The sequence below is a fragment of the Elgaria multicarinata genome, chromosome 3 (assembly GCF_023053635.1).
Source record: "Elgaria multicarinata webbii isolate HBS135686 ecotype San Diego chromosome 3, rElgMul1.1.pri, whole genome shotgun sequence".
NCBI lineage: Eukaryota > Metazoa > Chordata > Lepidosauria > Squamata > Anguidae > Elgaria > Elgaria multicarinata.
In genome coordinates, this window is record NC_086173.1 from 3,850,215 (window position 1) to 3,868,472 (window position 18,258).

At 42.4% G+C, this 18,258-nt stretch overlaps 1 protein-coding gene across 1 annotated transcript in view; it reads left to right on the forward strand.

Moving 5' to 3' along the window:
• Positions 1 to 15,982, forward strand: part of VAV1 (vav guanine nucleotide exchange factor 1) — a 111,508-nt gene extending 95,526 nt beyond the window's left edge. The window contains exons 18-27 of the mRNA XM_063119102.1: positions 358 to 380; positions 1,467 to 1,512; positions 3,528 to 3,664; positions 5,079 to 5,144; positions 7,383 to 7,414; positions 8,674 to 8,790; positions 10,256 to 10,343; positions 12,138 to 12,252; positions 14,673 to 14,824; positions 15,739 to 15,982. Coding sequence (XP_062975172.1) covers positions 358 to 380; positions 1,467 to 1,512; positions 3,528 to 3,664; positions 5,079 to 5,144; positions 7,383 to 7,414; positions 8,674 to 8,790; positions 10,256 to 10,343; positions 12,138 to 12,252; positions 14,673 to 14,824; positions 15,739 to 15,792 — 830 coding nt within the window. The 3' untranslated portion in view covers positions 15,793 to 15,982. The remainder of the gene's footprint in view (positions 1 to 357; positions 381 to 1,466; positions 1,513 to 3,527; positions 3,665 to 5,078; positions 5,145 to 7,382; positions 7,415 to 8,673; positions 8,791 to 10,255; positions 10,344 to 12,137; positions 12,253 to 14,672; positions 14,825 to 15,738) is intronic.
• Positions 15,983 to 18,258: the final 2,276 nt, after the last annotated feature.

Consider the following 18,258-nt stretch of genomic DNA (forward strand, 5'->3'; position numbering starts at 1 on the left):
TGGAGGACTCCAGTTTTTCCATCTGAACAATGCAAAAGGACTTCTGGGCCTTGGGGATATGTATTGGAGGAGGATTGTGTAGTTCTAAGCCTAACTGGCTTAGCTACAGGGGTCAGGAATTGGCTGAAGTGCTTCCCTCCCTGCAGTCCAAATATACGAGATGCATCAGGCCTGCACTGCTTCTCTTCTGGTTTGCAGGACTAACAAGGCCTGGTGCAGGTTGCCGGGCTGCCTTCCTCCTGGGGGATAATATGGGGCTTGCCAGTGGCAGTTTACCCCCATTCACCTCAGTTTAGTCTCCACATGCTCTTTTCTTCTATGCCTATCATAATTTTCTCTTATTTCTGTTTAATACAGAGTCTGGATCTACTGTGAAAAAGGTAAAAACGAGAAAGTGTAAATTTAAATTGTGAAAGTAAAGGCTGAAAGACTATCAGTGGGTTTGAATTTAGCAGTGGACAAATGGCAGAACTACACATTCTTGCCCTCAGCAAACACAGGGCTTCTAAATGTGGGTTTCTGGGGCCTGTCTACACACAGTCGTCAGGGCGCCCTGAAGGCGCTTCAGGGCGCCCCGAAACTCCTAGTGTGGACACCTGTTCAGAAGAGATGGAGGAAGAGGCGGCGGCGGCGGCGGCGAAAAGTTCCCAGGGCTCGGCGGCTTCGCTGGTGAGTCCTTGCCGCCGAGCCCAACTCCCCGCCGACCTCCTGCTGCCGGTGGTGATGAAGAGGAAATTTCACCACGTTCCCCATATATACAAATGACACCTGCTGAAATTCCCTTTTCTATGCAACTGTTAAAGATACAGGAGCCCTGTCCTCCTTTCCATAGGGTCACCCTAGTATACACAGGAATTACCGTTCTGTAATGCTTTGGTAGATTACTGTACATTTATAAAAACGGTTATGGCAAGCCCTTTTCTTCAAGATGTATATAAGACATCACCTCTTCATATTCAGAAATGCTTTATGTGCTTTTCTTTCGGCAATTTCATCAACAACAACAGAAAAATCAAGCAACTTTGCCCAGGGGGACTTGGAGTAGCCCCCCATAAAATCGTAGGCCCATGCCAACTAGCCCCACTGCCCAGCCCTGCCTCTTCCCATTCAGCTTTATAGTTTATCCTGTCCATATATCTTGTGTGAAATTCCCCCCCCCCACTGCAATCTGTTCTGCAATTCTGCTTCTGTAAGGGAAGAATGTCAACATGCTATGGATTGAATCTTTCTCGTCAGTCTGCTCAGAATACTTGTGATTTGAGGGGGGAAAGAGCTCATAAACCATTGTCAGCAGCTGAATTTTCGCTTAAGATGTGTACATTATGTAAAATTAATGAAACTCACAGCAACGTATTTGATATGGTATATCCTTTCTGAAACTTGGATTTGTGACTAATTTTCTATAACCTGTTGCCACACACCCCATTCCTCTTAACTGAACCAAACTCCATGTGTTTTCTGTGCAGAATAAATCCAATCGGCATACCCTGGAGAGAGAAAAAAATGATCTGGGTGAGTCATAGCTGGTAGCCCCCTGTTATGTTTCCAGGATTTATTTTATTTTATTTATTTATTTATTACATTTATATACCTCCCCACAGCCGAAGCTCTCTGGGTGGTTTACAACAATTTAAAATAGTAAACATTAAAAGTATACAAAATTTAAAAAAACATAAAAACAGTATAAAAACAACAGTATCCATTTAAAAACAACAATTTTGGGGTCCATTAAAAACAAACTTAACGTTGTTAAATGCTGTTAAAATGCCTGGGAGAAGAGAAAAGTCTTGACCTGGCGCCAAAAAGATAACAACGTTGGCGCTGGATGACACTGATGATGACAGGTGGATCCTATTACCACAGGCAGAAGGGGCCAAGAGGGATGGAAAATCCTAGTGGAAAATGAGTAAGCTTAAAACGGAACCAGATAAAGTCCACCATAGAGTTGTCAGCTACAGCACAGAATCCACTTAAGACTTGTTCCAGTAGAACCCCCCTCACCCCATTGCTATGGCTTGGCTTTGGTCATTGCCAGCGTTGTGAAGACAGGGAGGCTTTTGCGTGCCATCTCCTACATAGTCCACCCCAGTGGTGGCACATCTCATTGCTTTGCTGCCTCAGTCCTTGTCACTGTTGAAAGGAGGGAAGTGGAATGGCGTCACTGAAGCCGCAGCTCACAACAAGCTTCTCCTCACTTCCTTCCTTACCTCAGTTGCAGCAATATCCCTCAGATACACAGCTGCAGAAGGAGGAAGGCGGGTAATAGTTTTCCAGGGCCAGCAACAGGGCATCTGGAGAAGTCAGTACTTCTGCCCGTATGCAAAACACACATACAGTGTAATCGAGACACTTTAACAGTTGTATTGAAAAGGAAATTTCAGCAGGTGTCATCTGCATACACAGGAACCCGGCGAAATTCCCTCCCCACCACAACAGCCAAAGCTGCAGGTGCCCTGCCCTCTTTTAAATCTGGTCACTCTAGTATAGCTCCTGCAGCTTTAACTGTGGTGATGAAGAAGGAACTCCACCAGGTTCTTCACACACACAAATGACACCTGCTGAAATTCCCCCTTCCAATTAATACTTTTATTTATTTTCCACAAAAAACAGACACATAAGGAAGGTACAAAAAACAAACACAAAAGAAACATTATTATTATTATTATTATTATTATTATTATTATTATTATTTATTTATATATTTATTTATATAGCGCCATCAATGTACATGGTGCTGTACAGAGTAAAACAGTAAAACAGTAAATAGCAAGACCCTGCCGCTTAGGCTTACATTCTAATTAAATCATGGTAAAACAATAAGGAGGGGAAGAGAATGCAAACAGGCACAGGGTAGGGTAAACATGTACCGGGTAGGGTAAAACTAACAGTATAAAGTCCAAACAACATCAAGTTTTAAAAGCTTTAGGAAAGAGAAAGGTTTTTAGCTGAGCTTTAAAAGCTGCGATTGAACTTGTAGATCTCAAATGTTCTGGAAGAGCGTTCCAGGCATAAGGGGCAGCGGAAGAAAATGGACGAAGCCGAGCAAGGGAAGTAGAGGCCCTTGGGCAGGCGAGAAACATGGCATACAAACACTACAAACTACAAACATTACAAACTATACAAACTACTACACCACACATCTAGTAAAATAAACACAATACATAAGGCTATATTTAATTTAAAGCGATCTTCATGTCAGACGGCAAACATCCGTTGTTTCTATATTACCAGGTACGAATTTCATAACAACAAGCTAATGTATATATATCAAAGGCAAAGGTACAGATTATATATAAAACCCACAAACAAATAAATCATCCTTTTGCTGTTCTTGTATATACTCGATAAAAAGTTTCCAGTCCAATACATATGAGGCTATTGTTCTTTCATGTACTAGCGCCGTTAATTTCGCCATCTCCGCCAATTCCATCACCTAGAGGAGCCATTCTTCCATTGTTGGTGCTTACTTGTAAGAATAGCTAGGAGCTGGTTCATCTCAGACTCTACAACTCTTCTTTGCTCTTTAGGACTGCCGAAGTTGGAAGTCTGCCAAGAGTATTATGGTCTGCCTCCCCCACCTGTGGCATTCGGTCCACCACTGAGACTCAATGTGGGGGATATTGTGGAGCTAAACAAAGCAGAGGCAGAGCAGCTGTGGTGGCAGGTAGGTGCGCTATCCAGTTGCATCGGTGCTATCCAATTGTAGCCCCCCTCAGCACAATTGGTGGTGCCAGGCCATGGCGATGTAATAATTAGGGTGATGAATGGGCCATGTGGATGGCTTCCCTGTGAATTTTCAACAAAATATGTATAACATCTGATAGGTGAGGCACATTCACACACCCATTGAAACAGGAGCCCTACTTCTTTCTTACATCCAAAGAGATGCACTTTTAGAGTATTTAAGTCCCCCTCGGCACATCGTGAAAGCAGAGCTGCATGTTTAAATGTTAAGTCTGTTACATGTAAAGTGCAGGACGGGCCAAAATGGCAGATAGGTGGAGGATTCTGAACTTTCCCCTTTCTCTCACATCCTGTTCCCCGAGGTGCCTCCTCCCTGCCCAGCTGGAGGGAAAGGGTCTGGGAGTTCAGCACTCCCTGCCTGTACATCAGTGTGGCCCTTTGAATGAGCCCTGTCCTACTTGACCATAGCAGAGAGGGAAGCCCTGGTAGCCTCAGAGACCCAGAGATTCCCATCAGTCCTCAGAGAGGAATGTCTGTGGTCCATCCAACATGTCGTCTAGACTAGAGTCTTTTTTCTATTGCCAGCGATTAATTTAGCATTTCTGACCAATCACCAGGCTGTTTATTACCCCAGAGAAGCTTCCTCTCTTTTCATGGCCTGGCAGTCAGCTAGCTCAAAGTCGGGCTGCCTCTTAAATGTGCTAAGTTTGCCATTTCAGGCCGAGACTGGAATGTTCAAGGACTGCATCTCAGTTCCACTCACAGCACACTTTTACCCAAGGGCTATTTCTTTGGCAGCAGCTATATGTGAGTTGTGGATGAATCTATGGCGAAGGTTTCCAAGGCACTTCACTTGTTCCAACATAAAGTTATCTACTGGAACTTCTTTCCCACCACCTAAAGTTTTTTTGTTTCATTTTTTTTAAAAAAATCTAATATAAATTACTCTGCTTTTTGTGCATTATACATGCAGAAACCCTGGTAAACTTGTTTCTGAAGATGGAAACATTTAATTACTAACTGTGTGAATGTTTCTGGTTTTTGTTTTTAAAAAAGAAAAGTAAATAGCAGCTGTTAAAAAGTCTGGGAGAGAAAATGGGATATTGTTACTATGGTGTGTGTGTGTGTGTGTGTGTGAGTGCGTGGGCTTTAATTCTTTGCCCCCACCATAGTAATCTAGCCCAAATTGTTCTGTCCCTTGAAGCTGCTATTTGCATCAGGAGGGAAGCTGCCATTGTTATCAAAGGTACATGAGCCATGGGTTCAGCAGTACAGTTGAGCATTCCTTGGAAAGTAGAATCATAACTTCCTTCCAGAAACGAGCTTCTAAATTACATTGGAAACAGCCCTGTCATGTATTTAACCCGGCTTTTGCTTTCTTCTTTGGGTTGCAGGGAAGAAACGCATCTAGCAATGAGGTCGGCTGGTTTCCTTGCAAGAAAGTGAAGCCTTATGTCTCTGTGAGTACCACTTCTCTGATTGTGGTGGTGGAAGGGATGGGTGGGGGTTGGTTTTTGTATGTGTTTTAATTATTTATTTATTTATTTATTTTATTACATTTATATACCACCCCACAGCCAAAGCTTCCTGGACGGTTCGCAAAAGCTAAAAACAGTAAACGCTAAAAATATACAAAATTTAAAAACCATCAGAGACATAAAAACAACAGTATAAAAACAGCAGCAGCCATTTAAAACAACAATTCTGGGGGTCCATTAAAAAACAAACTTGGCGTTCAATACCGTTAAATGCCTGGGAGAAGAGGAAAGTCTTGACCTGGCACCTGAAAGATAACAACGTTGGCGCCAGGCGAGCCTCATCGGGGAGATCATTCCACAGTCGGGGGGCCACCACTGAGAAGGCCCTCTCTCTTGTTGCCATCCTCCGAGCTTCCCTCGGAGTAGGCACTCGGAGGAGGACCTTAGATGTTGAGCGCAGTGTACGGGTAGGTTCATGTCGGGAGAGGCGTTCCATCGGGTATTGCAGTCCCAAGCCGCAATACCTTATTCCTGAAACCAGCTTGGTGTGCTTTATTAAGATACCAGAAGGCTTGGATGAGAGTTGGTTAACCCTTAGACCAGGAGAGGGCAACACGAAGCCCATGGCCCACATGTGTCTCTGCGGTCTGTTTTGCTGTCCCCACAAAGTGCCAGGTTTTGCATGCCTTGTTTTAACGGCAAATCACATCCTTCTGGGTTTTCTGGGAATGCGATTTGCTTTTGAAATAAGGTGCGTGCTCACCGTGTGCTTGGTTTTAAAGCAGAAATGCAGCTTTATTGCTGCAGCTGCACCACCAACACTTTGAATGTGATCTTAGGAGTGGGGGAATTGTGCCCCCTGATGGGGACCTGGGACAAAAATTGGTCCCCAGACCCTTCAAAAAGAAAAGGGAAAAGGCTGATGTGTTTGCATGGAAAGGGAATATATAAGAGAGAGGAACTCCAAGCTTCCTAGACTGTCCTCTGATCTGTGCTGACCTGGTTCCAGTCTGACTCTTAGGGTTGCTGACTTCACCTCCTACTTCTTCATGCTCTTATCTCTTGAGAGGAGACATCTCTTTGGCTCTCTATACAATGTATTTTATGCAATAAATACAAGCTTTCTTATTTAGGGTGGCCATATGAAAACGACAGGGTTCCTGTATCTTTAACAGTTGTATTGAAAAGGAAATTTCAACAGATGTCATTTGTATATATGGAGAACCTGGTGAAATTCCCTCTTCATAACACCAGTTAAAGCTGCAGGTGCCCTGCCCTCTTTTTAAATCTGGTCACTCTAGTATAGCTCCTGCAGCTTTAACTGTGGTGATAAAGAGGGAATTTCACCAGGTTCTCCATATATACATGTGACACCTGAGCCAGATCTACACTTAGCAGGATATGACACTTTGATAGCATTTTTAAAACTGTCTACGGAGTGTGTCCTGGGCCCCAACAGTTGTCATGACTGTTATAAACCATTTTAAAGCAGTAGTGTAGATCCTGTCCTGCTGAAATTCCCTTTGCTATGCAACTGTTAAAGATACAGGTGCCCTGTTCTCCTTTTCATATGGTCACCCTATCTTATTCCTTTGACCCAGAGTCTCCAGTGTGATTTATTCAGGGTAAAGTGTGCTCCTTTAGCAAGGATTCCACTCAGCTCATCCCTTGTCAGGTATTTCCTGTTCTTCCAACATCGGGAGGATTCCTGCATTGAGCAGGGGGTTGGACTTGATGGCCTTGTAGGCCCCTTCCAACTCTGCTATTCTATGATTCTATGATTCTATGAATGCTGTATATTAAGTCATCCATCATAGCTTTAAGGATGATTCTATGATTCTATGAATGCTGTATATTAAGTCATCCGTCAAAGCTTTAAGGATGATGAAGAAATGAAGCTTTCTCGCACAGATCCCCAAGAATGAGTCTTGCAGCCCGGTGTTATGCTCGGCATTTGCTGAATTTCAAGGCAACCCAAGTGATCATTTTGTGCCACAGAGCATGCTTGGTAAAATATGATGTGTTTGGATGTAAGCAGCATAATTCTGCACAGGATTGCAGCCATCAATCCTGGGTGAAGCTCTGACTTAATTTATCAGTATTTTACTGTCAAAATCAATGAAGCCAGAACTTTCCTCTTTGCATTTTTTTTAAAAAACTTTCTAAAAGGAAAAAAAAATCCAGATCAACAAAAAATAAATATTCTGTTTTCTCTCCCAGACTCCCCCTCCAGATCTATCAGTTTATCTCTGGTAAGTAATGCAAAAGCTTTTATTTTGCGCTGTCTTGAATGAAGCCCATGACATTCCTGAGATGTGTTTTATTGCATGTATGTATACCCCAATTGCATCCAAACCCTGCAGTCCACAAAGGCCTAGGTTTTCATTATTTAAAGGCATTCTTTCCACATCACAGCAAGTTCAGTGCTACAGCACCAAACTGAGGCCTTAGCTAGACGGGGCGAAATCCCGGGGCAATCCCCAGGGTCGTATCTGTGTGTCCACTTGACACACAGAGGATCCTAGGATCAGGGAGAAATGATCCCTCCCTTGCTTCGGGATCTCGCACTACACTTTAGGAGGGAATCTACACGTCGTACTGAAGGCGTTTGCATGCGCCCCCAGTACGCCCCCAAAACGATGGTGTAGATTCCCGGGTCGGAGAGCTCAGCGGAAGCGGAAGCTGACCCGGGTCGCTCTTACCCCGGCAGCAGGGGGGAGGCGGCGGCAAGGACGCGGCCAGATTCCCCAGCCGTCGCCTCCTTCATCTCTTCTGGGCTGCAGGTAGGCAGGAATCTACACCATCGTTTTGGGGGCGTACTGGGGACGCATGCAAGCGCCTTCAGTACGACGTGTAGATTCCCTCTAGGCCCGCTTTTTCCACGGTCTCGGGCTGAGCCCAAGAACACGGAACATGTGGCCAGGCATTGTGGTTTGTCCTGGTTCCTCATGAGGAGCCGGGACCTGTGGACCTCAGGAGCACTGCATCCATCGGAGGTAGGGTGGGGGGAGTGGGGGGAAATATATATATTTAAAAAACCACCTTACCTTTTGCGCATGAGCACTCGTTCGCATCTTCTTCTTTAAGAAAAAAAAACCAAAATGGTGGGCACGACACCTCTCCCTCTGAGGTCATCGTGCCCCACGTGTGAACAGAGGGGGATATCTTGCGATAAAAATATCGCGAGATCTTCACCCCTCCATCTCGCTAGATCGGTAGGTCTAGCTAAGGCCTGAGAGCCTGGTAACAGGGAGGGGATGGTATACACTCTACTCTCCCTTCCCGCACCCCATTTCATGTTGCAGTGGAGTAGGAATTCATTCAATGGCTTTATGAGAATACCAGTAGTTATACTGAGTGAAAATCAGGCACACAGGCTCTTATTCAGCTTGCTTCCTAGCTTTTATCACTTGCCATTTGGTGATGGTGGTAGTAGTTAATTCTATGGGGTACAGAGACACCCAGTGACTACATCATGTACTGCAATTAACAAACAGCCTTCGTTGCACAGGTATGCAGGACCTATGGAGAGGGCAGAATCAGAACAAATCCTTGCCAGTCGTTCAGATGGGACTTACCTGGTGCGGCAGAGAATCAAAGATGCAACTGAATTTGCTATCAGCATCAAGTAATCTTAATTCTTTGTTTCCCTCATAGATTTGTGTGATTAGTATAATGCAGGTGTAAGCAACCTGATGTCATCCAGGTGCTTGCGGCTATAATTTCCATAATCCCTGACTGTTGTCCATGCTGACAGTGGGTTCTGGGAGTTGTAGTCCAAAACATCTAGAGGATACCAAGTTGCCTACCACTGATATAATGAATTAAAAATGTTATAAATAAATAAAATGAAAGAAAAAAAACCTGAAGAGTTGGTATGGATAGAAAGGAATTTTTTTTTTACATATAATGTGCTTCCTACTAGGATCATTTGACTCAGGTTTCTTTGGAAGGCAGTGCGTAATACTTCTATATAGTATCTCCAGCTGTAGAGGAAGGGGCAGTAGCTCTGGTAGGATGCATGTTTTGCATGCAGAAGACCCCCAGCTTCAGTTCCTACCATCTCATGTTAAATGGACCAACAGACCATGATAGTAGAGGAGGTGGTGTGCCAGGAAAGAGCTTTAAGATTGCTGGTGAAGAGTCCAGGTAGCCACATGTCAGTCCACTCAGGAGGAGGGGACAACTCAAGCAACCACTTGCCCAGATCAGAGACTGGCTGAGAACCAGGAAGGGGTTTCAGTCTGCAGTGGATTCTCGCTGAAGAAACAGTTGCCTTGGAACTCCAAGCTCCAGACCAGGGCTTTTCCTGAACACAGGCGTTGGCAGTTCCAACCTCTTATTAAGAAGGGCGTTGCAGCCTTACAGTTGTAAATATATGTTTCTATAGCCATCATTGGTTTCTTCCATCACAGTTGAAAAGTTTCCGTTTCAAACATTAACATCGTCTCTCATTTTCATTTTGAATGAGGTGCATGCCTTGCTTGTTCTAGTGCTTCTAAAATCACATTAAAATCACTCCACTGGCTGCCAATTAGTTTCCGGGCAAAGTACAACGTGTTGGTCATCACCTTTAAAGCTCTAAATGTTTGGGTCCAGGTTACCTGCGGGATCGCCTTCTCCCATACAGTCCGCCCCGCACACTCAGGTCGTCTGGGGTGAACTTACTTCAGTCAGCTAAAACTAGGCTGACATCAGTTTCCCAGAGGACCTTTTCTTCTGTCACCCCCAGATTGTGGAATGGCCTGCCAGAGGAGATTCGTAAAATTAACTCTGTGTGATTTTAAGGCAGCTTTAAAGACTAGCTTTTTTCGCCAGGCCTATCCAGATCAATGTAAAATCAAGAATTTTTAAGATGTATTGATTCTGTACTAATGTTGTTTCCCACCTCGATCCAAAGGGAGAGGCGGGTAAGAAATAAATAAATAAATATATTATTATTATTATTATTATTATTATTATTATTATTAATAATTCCACCTTTCAGAACTGCAAATGTTTCAAATGAGGTGGTAGGTCTATGCTAACCATTAACATTACTGTACAAAAATGAGGCACAGGAAACCAACTACTCTGTGGATTTCTGTCCCCAGGTTCAATACCGAGGTCAAGCACATCAAAATCCAGACCAAGGATGGTTTGTATCGCATCACAGAGAAGAAAGCCTTTAAAGGACTTGTAGTAAGAATCAGTTTGTCCTCCTGTCTTCACTACAATGGTTGTTACAACTTAGGGGAGAAATGGGCTTTGAAGGGAAAAATCAGGAAGAGGGGAATGAGAGAAAGTTAGATGGAAGGGATGAAAGCTACAATACCTTTATTTTAGTTCTGGGTTGGAGGAAAGAGATCTTTGGCAAGCTTGGTCACAATGGTAAAGGCCAAACCAGACATTGTACAGAAGATGCGTGAACAGTCTTAACAATTTGGGCTGCTTTCCTTTTTGTACTGAAAAGCTGCCACCAAAGATGTGATCGGAAGCTGAAGAACAGTGGTAGGGTGCAGCTGCTTATCCCTTTGTCTGCTCATTATCATCTTCCCATCAATCTGTTTTGTAACTGGGGTGGGGATATGGGACTCCAGCTTTATTCCCTGTAGGGAGAAAAGTAGCTTTGGGAGGGCAATTTTGAGTGGACAAATGACTAGGAGGGAATGGTTTAAGCATCCTTTCCCCTTGCCCTTCTTCCACTCAAACTGGTGTCTGCTTTTCCTTTAAAATAAATAAATAAATAAATAAATAAATAAATAAATAAATAAATAATCTAACTATTGGTTGCTCCCCAAATTGCTGGAGAGGTTTGCCGGTTCAGAAGTACTTTTTATTCCATATGCGACAGGCCTCTTAATATGTGTTTTGGACTGCCATTTTCATGGCACCCTGCTACTAGATTTTTAATGATATACAAAAGTATGTTTCATAAGGACCTAATTTTATTATTAGCAGCAGCTAGGATGATTATAACATGATATTGGAAAATGAAAAGAAGGTAAGTTGTGAATAGATGGGTTTTGAAAATCTGGCCTTTGTTGAAAAACTAACATAACATGATTGATTGATCAGAGGGATGATCAAGCAGGATTTGTGCTTAGAAACTGTGCATTATATAGTAATGCAGAGACCAGTGCCCACAAAGTACATATTCCTACTTCTGGAAAGGTATAATAACAAGAAAGGCTAATTGATCATTTTGTGGCTGTAACAGAAATTAAGGCTGCAATCCTATGTATGTTTAGACAGGAAAAAGCAAATCCTACAACTCCCAGCATTTCCCAGCCAGCTGGGGAATTCTGGGAGTTGTAGGACTTTTTTTTCTGTCTACCCATGCATAGGGTTGTGCCTTAAGAGTTTCACAATGAGTGTATGTCCACGGACAATGATTCTAAAATATGTATAGAACCCATGTAAAACAGATTGTGCATTGTATATGGTTGATATTTTTGTTTTTATATCATTTTTAAAATACTTGATAAAAAATTAAACTATTAGGAGATTGTTCATGCATCTCCTATGTAACATATAGTTTAAACCAGGGAGCCAGTTCACATCATGTCTTTCTTGTTAGGAAGAAGCCAATATAGAAGTTCTAGAAAGGGGAACTAGAGCTTGAGGTTACAGCAGGAGCTAAGAGAGATTGCTGTTAGGTTCCATTTTGCAGCAGGTTAATATGGTTCCAACAGCTGGCTTGCATTTCATTTCTTTCTCTCTCTCAAACGAATGGGTTGGTTACATCTTATCAGCCACACATAGAGGCCAGAACTACACCTTCGGTCAAATTATTATGAATGTGGAATAAAAAGCAGGATATAACACTATACAAGCAGTATGTGGATTGTTCCCCAAAACAGTTATCCGTGCACTTTAATACCGCTATAAAGCAGTAGTGCAGATCTAGCTAGAGCCTCCCGCCTTCTCCAGTTGGCATATTGTGCCAGTGTCATGATGCTGCATGTATGAAGAAGGGCTTCTTTTTCTCTCTAGGAACTGGTGGAGTTTTACCAAGAGAACTCCTTGAAGGATTGCTTCAAGAGCCTCGATACCGTGCTGCAGTTTTCTTTCAAAGAACCTGAGAGTAAAACACTGTCCAAAGCATCTGGTGTGTGATCTGTACTGTTTCAAGACTTGGGGAAAATGGGGCCATAAGACGCAACACATTGGCCCTGTTCAGAAGACCTCTTAAACCACAGCTTCAAACACAGTGAATAAGGCTTTATTCACCATGGATAAAGCTGTGGTTTAATGTGTCTTCTGAACAGGACCATTGCCTAGGAAAGCAAAGGAGGCTAGCTGTGTTGCTGTGGGGCAATATTATTTTGGCGCAATGGATACATAGATTCAGTCTCCTAATATGATCCAAAATTCATGACTCAACTAATGTCAGTTATCATGTGCTGGGTAACACATGATGACTATTCCTAAATAGCCTAGGCATTTCCCCACCTTTCTTAAGTGGTTGTCTGGGTTTTTCTCTGCCTGAATCCCCCTTTATTTATTTTTATTTTATTTATTTTATTACATTTATATACCACCCCACAGCCGAAGCTCTCTGGGCGGTTCACAACAATTAAAAATAGTAAACATTAAAAGTATACAATTTTTTTAAAAAAGCATAAAAACAGTATAAAAACAACAGTATCCATTTAAAAACAACAATTCTGGGGTCCATTAAAAACAAACTTAACGTTGTTAAATGCTGTTAAAATGCTGTTAAAATGCTGTTAAAATGCCTGGGAGAAGAGAAAAGTCTTGACCTGGCGCCGAAAAGATAACAACGTTGGCGCCAGGCGAGCCTCATCGGGAAGATCATTCCACAGTCGGGGGGCCACCACCGAAAAGGCCCTCTCCCTTGTTGCCATCCTCCGAGCTTCCCTCGGAGTAGGCACCCGGAGGAGGACCTTAGATGTTGAGCGCAGTATACGGGTAGGTTCATGTCGTGAGAGGCGTTCCATCAGGTATTGTGGTCCCAAGCCTTTCAATCTATTGCATATGAAGGAGATGGATAATGTCATGCCCTGCATAGACATAGAATCAGGGGATGAGGAGGAGTTGGTGGAAGCTGGACCCAGTACCAAGGAGCCCAGCCCAGGAAGCATGGAGTCTGGACTGGCAGAGATTCCTGCAGAGCCCAAAAGGGAAGAGCCAGTGCCAGCAGAGACCTCTGCTAATCGGGAGGGGTCAGGGGGAGAAATGGACATACCTGTCTTTAGTAGCTACAGAACAATGAGCTCTTCTATAGCCTATGTTAAATATCAGGACTGGTTCATATAACTTGTGCTATTCTGCATAGTTGTGCTGTGTAAATCAGCTCTTCCCCGCTGTCTCAACCCTGTTTGGCTAATATACATGTAGGAGCCTGTCCGTCCTTCATAGCCTTACTTGCCCAGGGCAAGTAAGATGCCTTTTAATACTGTGCTGCTTTTAATAATGTATTAGTTTAAAATGTTTTAATCAATTATATGTATTTTATGGCATTTGCATTTGTGTTGTACCCCGCCTCGATCCAGAGGGAGAGGCAGGTAACATCATCATCATCATCATTATTATTATTATTATTATTATTGTGAATAGGAATTCCCATCTTTCTTCTGGGTCTCTTTCCACTGATTAACATGCTGCTGTAGAGAGAATTTTTATTTAATTTATTTGATTCATACCGTGCCTTTCTTCCAGGAAAATGGCACTAGTTGCAGCTTACAATCACAGATAAATTAAAAACTTGATTTAAACAATAACAAATTACATTAAAAGCATAATATCAAAATATAAATAGCACGCAAAGCAACAGTCTTATATGCCAAAGGTCTGCTTGAATAAAAATGTCTTTATGGATTGGAGATCAGAGATGCTTCCAGACAGAGGGATCCTAGAAGGCCTTGTGTAGCTACCGTATTTCTTCGATTCTAAGACACACTTTTTCCCTATATAAACATCTCTAAAAACGGGGTACGTCTTAGAATCGTGGATGCGTTTATTATTTCTTAGAATCAAAGCTTTTTTTCCTGTTGGTGGTACTGAAATTAGTGTGCGTCTTAGAATCGAAGAAATACAGTATTCCATCTTATTTTCTTTAATGGATTTACCGCGTGGTAAAAAAAAATGTCAGAAGAAGCAGCGTGAAAATATATGAGGATTATGAGTGGAAGACAATGACATCTAGATCCTCTACCAAATTCTGTGAATGCGCCAGGCAAGATGATGGTGCAATAAAAGTCTTGTTTAGAATCATGCAGACATGTCAATTTTCTGTAGGCGTTTGTTGACTACAGTGACTTCCATGTTATACATTGGAGGGCAGTACCTGCTGCCCACAGGGCCTGCCCATCTATCCTGCTATCTCCATCCTGCCTTTCCTGGTCAGCAATTAAGCTTTTTAAAAAAGTCTTCATTGGTGCCAATATAAGCTTTTTAAAACACTGTCCTCTGGGGTAGGAGTTCGGTTCTGTGCAGTTTCAGGGATATTATGAGCACTTTCTGACCCTTTCCATGACTAACACATCCATATTGTTTTCTTGATAGGGAAAAACCTGAAGTACTTTGGTTCAGCTAAGGCTCGATATAGTTTCTCTGCACGAGACCGGACTGAATTGTCCCTCACAGAGGGAGACATCATAAAGATTCTGAACAAGAAAGGGCAGCCTGGATGGTGGAAGGGAGAGATCTATGGCCGGGTGAGCATGTTTGCACCCATACAAGTCTGAGCTGCTTGGCTTGGTGAATGTGGTGAATTTTGGACAGAAATGAAACTGATATGCTGATTGCACTGCAGAAGTGAAAGACTTGGGGCTAGAAGAAGCATCATGGTGCTGCTATGACTTCATGCACAACTTCAGCACTATGACATGATAAATGTAACTGTGTACAGGAGCTTCATGCAGCAAGTCATTTGAGTGTGCCACTCCACACACACTTTAGGCAGGTTTAAGCAAGAAAATGCAACTTCTCTTTCTCTCACTACATGTTGAGATTGTTAAAATCATCCAAATTGTACCAACAACCAGTCACAAAAATGGCTTGTCATGTGCAGCCATTACTGCACAGTTGTGATTCAAGTTCCACACAGGTTGCTTGTCAACAAAGTGATAGAGAAAGCTAAACACCTAATGTTTGGCAGGAACGCCGCAAAGGATTAAGATTATTCAAAAAGTATTGTTACTCTTCTTTTTGAATTTTAACATTGTGTATCCATATTCAGCTCCTGAAGGATTGTATATCCAAAACGTTGAGCTTTTTAGATTCATAATTAAAGATACACGCTTTTCATAGCACTAGAGATTCTTTGCCTGAATTGGTGCTTTCTCCCTCTCATCGCAGAGTCAATAGCAAGCCAGGGTCTGGAACAGGATAAGTAGTGCAACAAACCACTAGGCAGAACAAGAGCCGAGCCAAGGTGGAAGCCAGGTAGATGGTCCAAAAACAGCAGCCAGTACAAGGGAGAACCAGAACTAGAGACAAGTAGAATCAAAGCTAGATAGTTCCATTCAAGGAGCCAAGAGTGGGAAAACATTCAGGGCTGATCCTGGGAGCATTTTCACTGTCTACTAGGATTCTAGTAATTCTTTGCCTTGGTGTTCTTTCTCTACAGGTTGGCTGGTTCCCTGCAAATTATGTGGAGGAGGATTATTCAGAGTATTGCTGAGGACACAGCCCAGATGGATATATTGAAAGATTATTTGGCAGCACATCTTGAAACAACCAACAGAAACAGTCTGTTTACTTCCATGAGCTAATGCAAAAACTACTATTATTTATGAACTCTCTTTAGTCCCCACCTCCCATCAGTTCCTGTCCTTCACTGTGTGTTTAATAAACCAGGTGGTTAATAAGAACTTGGCTGTGAATGCATCTTTGTCCATTCCAAAGAGCAAAGCTCATTACCCCAGGGAGATCAATATAAAACTCTAGCATGAAAAGCTGCTTTTTAATCTCACAGTTGCTCATAGCAACAACCATGTTGTGGCCTAAGATCCCTTTCATGGTATATTGTAGTTGTATACAGCAGCATGCCATATCCTTATTTTCTGAATTATTCCACTGTAGCCTACTGTAGAAGCACACCTGATCTGAAACGAGTAGGTTCTATAGTTGTCAACACTCAAAATGCAGCCTCCCCAGACCCTTCACTGTTATCCGAAAGTGGTAATGAGCAGAGGAGGAAATTTGCATGTGGCAAAGAGACCCCTGGAATCTTCCAATACAAGCAAGCATCTGATACTTAGAGAGTGGGCAGTCATTCTGGCTGAGGCATGCTGAGAGTTGTAGGACTCTGTACTGTCTAAACCTACACAGGATTGCACTTTAAAGCTCTAACACAGCTCCCGCTGGTTATGGATGTCAATGAACTCTGCATAGCCCCATGAGCTTCCCACATCTAGTGTGCCATACTCTTTCACTTGACTTCTTTTTCTAGAACAAGACATTAGAAAATATTCATCTAGCAAAGAGAAAGGACACCAGTTATGCCATTATTCATGCCTGGAACATTCCCCCCATATCTCCAAGCCACAGATTTTATCCACTGAGACTGAAATTAACATTTAGTTTGGTATGAAAATACTCTTGCTATTCAATTTAAAGGATGTTATAAAACAAGAGCCAGTGTAGAGCATTGGGCTAGAACTGGGGAGAACCAGTTTCAGATCTCCACTCAGCCAAGAAGTTCATGGGGTGACCTCTCATTAGTTACTCTCTCAGCCTAACCTACCTCATGGAGCTGTTGTAAATATTAGAGGAAGGAGCTATGCACCCCAAGTTTCTTTGACAAAGAACAGGACGTAAATGTAACAAATACAATTAATACGTAGTAGTGTTGTGCCTGGGCCTTGCCACAAGCATATATTTCAGATATGCAGAATAGCACAACTGAAAAATAAAAACAGCCTCTGAAATGTATATAGATGATTGATCAGGTTTTACAGACTTAGGTTGCTTCATAGCCTCACTGTTCAGATGATAAACTCTTATGTTGTAAGATGATGATATGTTAGCCCTTACACACTCAGCAGAATTAAGTAGTAGAGTAATTCTGCCCCATTTCAGGTTGGAAATTAATGTAAACCCTTCTCCCACAAGAAGAAAATCGCCCTTCACAAAGAAGGGAAGTATGCCAGGAAGAAATTTAGGCTACGTATAGGGAGTCTGGCTTTTTTCTTTTTCTTTTTGCCTTTTGTTCAGTAGAGAAGCAATCAAATATGCAACCCCACCTACCTACAGCCTGAAATGGTACAGTTCATTTATCCTATTGATGGTATAAACCTATTCTGCTACTCTACAGGTTTAGAGGCAGCCCTACACATTATTTTATGTCTAAATCTTATTTATTGCATTTCTGTACTACTCAACAGCTGTCTGTGCAATTCAGAAAACAAAACCTAAAACCATAAAATACAGTAGCCTGGTTAAACATATTAAAAACACCTTAAGTTTAAAACAGATTAAAACTAAATAGTGCTTCTAAAAATATTATCATCCCCAAGCAACTTAACAGATTCTTCTGTTTTGGGGCTCAGTCTGCATACATTATATGACAGATGCATGCTTGCAACGTTATATAAATCATGACACTCCACTATATACTTATTTTACATGGCGGGAAACCTGGGTTTAGTTGTAATTTCTCACTAAGTGTACATTTGTTGGACAGCTACAACTAATCCTGGCTCTCTGGCCTAGTTCTAGTAAACTTCAGCCTGGTCTGTCCTCTATATACAAAACACTTCCCTGAACATTGAAAGCTAGCACATCATAGAGAAGGCTAGGCTAGCATCATAACAACAACAACAACAACAACAACAACAATATATATTTCTTACCCGCCTCTCCCTTCGGATCGAGGCGGGGAACAACATTAGAACAGGAATCAATACATCTTAAAAAATTCTTGATTTAACATTGATCTGGATAGGACTGCCAGAAAAGGCTGGTCTTTAAAGCTGCCTTAAAATCATACAGAGTTAATTTTACGAATCTCCGGCAGGCCATTCCACAATCTGGGGGTGACAGAAGGAAATGTCTTCTGGGAAACTGATGTCAGCCTAGTTTTAGCTGACTGAAGTAAGTTCACCCCAGAGGACCTGAGTGTGCGGGGCGGACTGTATGGGAGAAG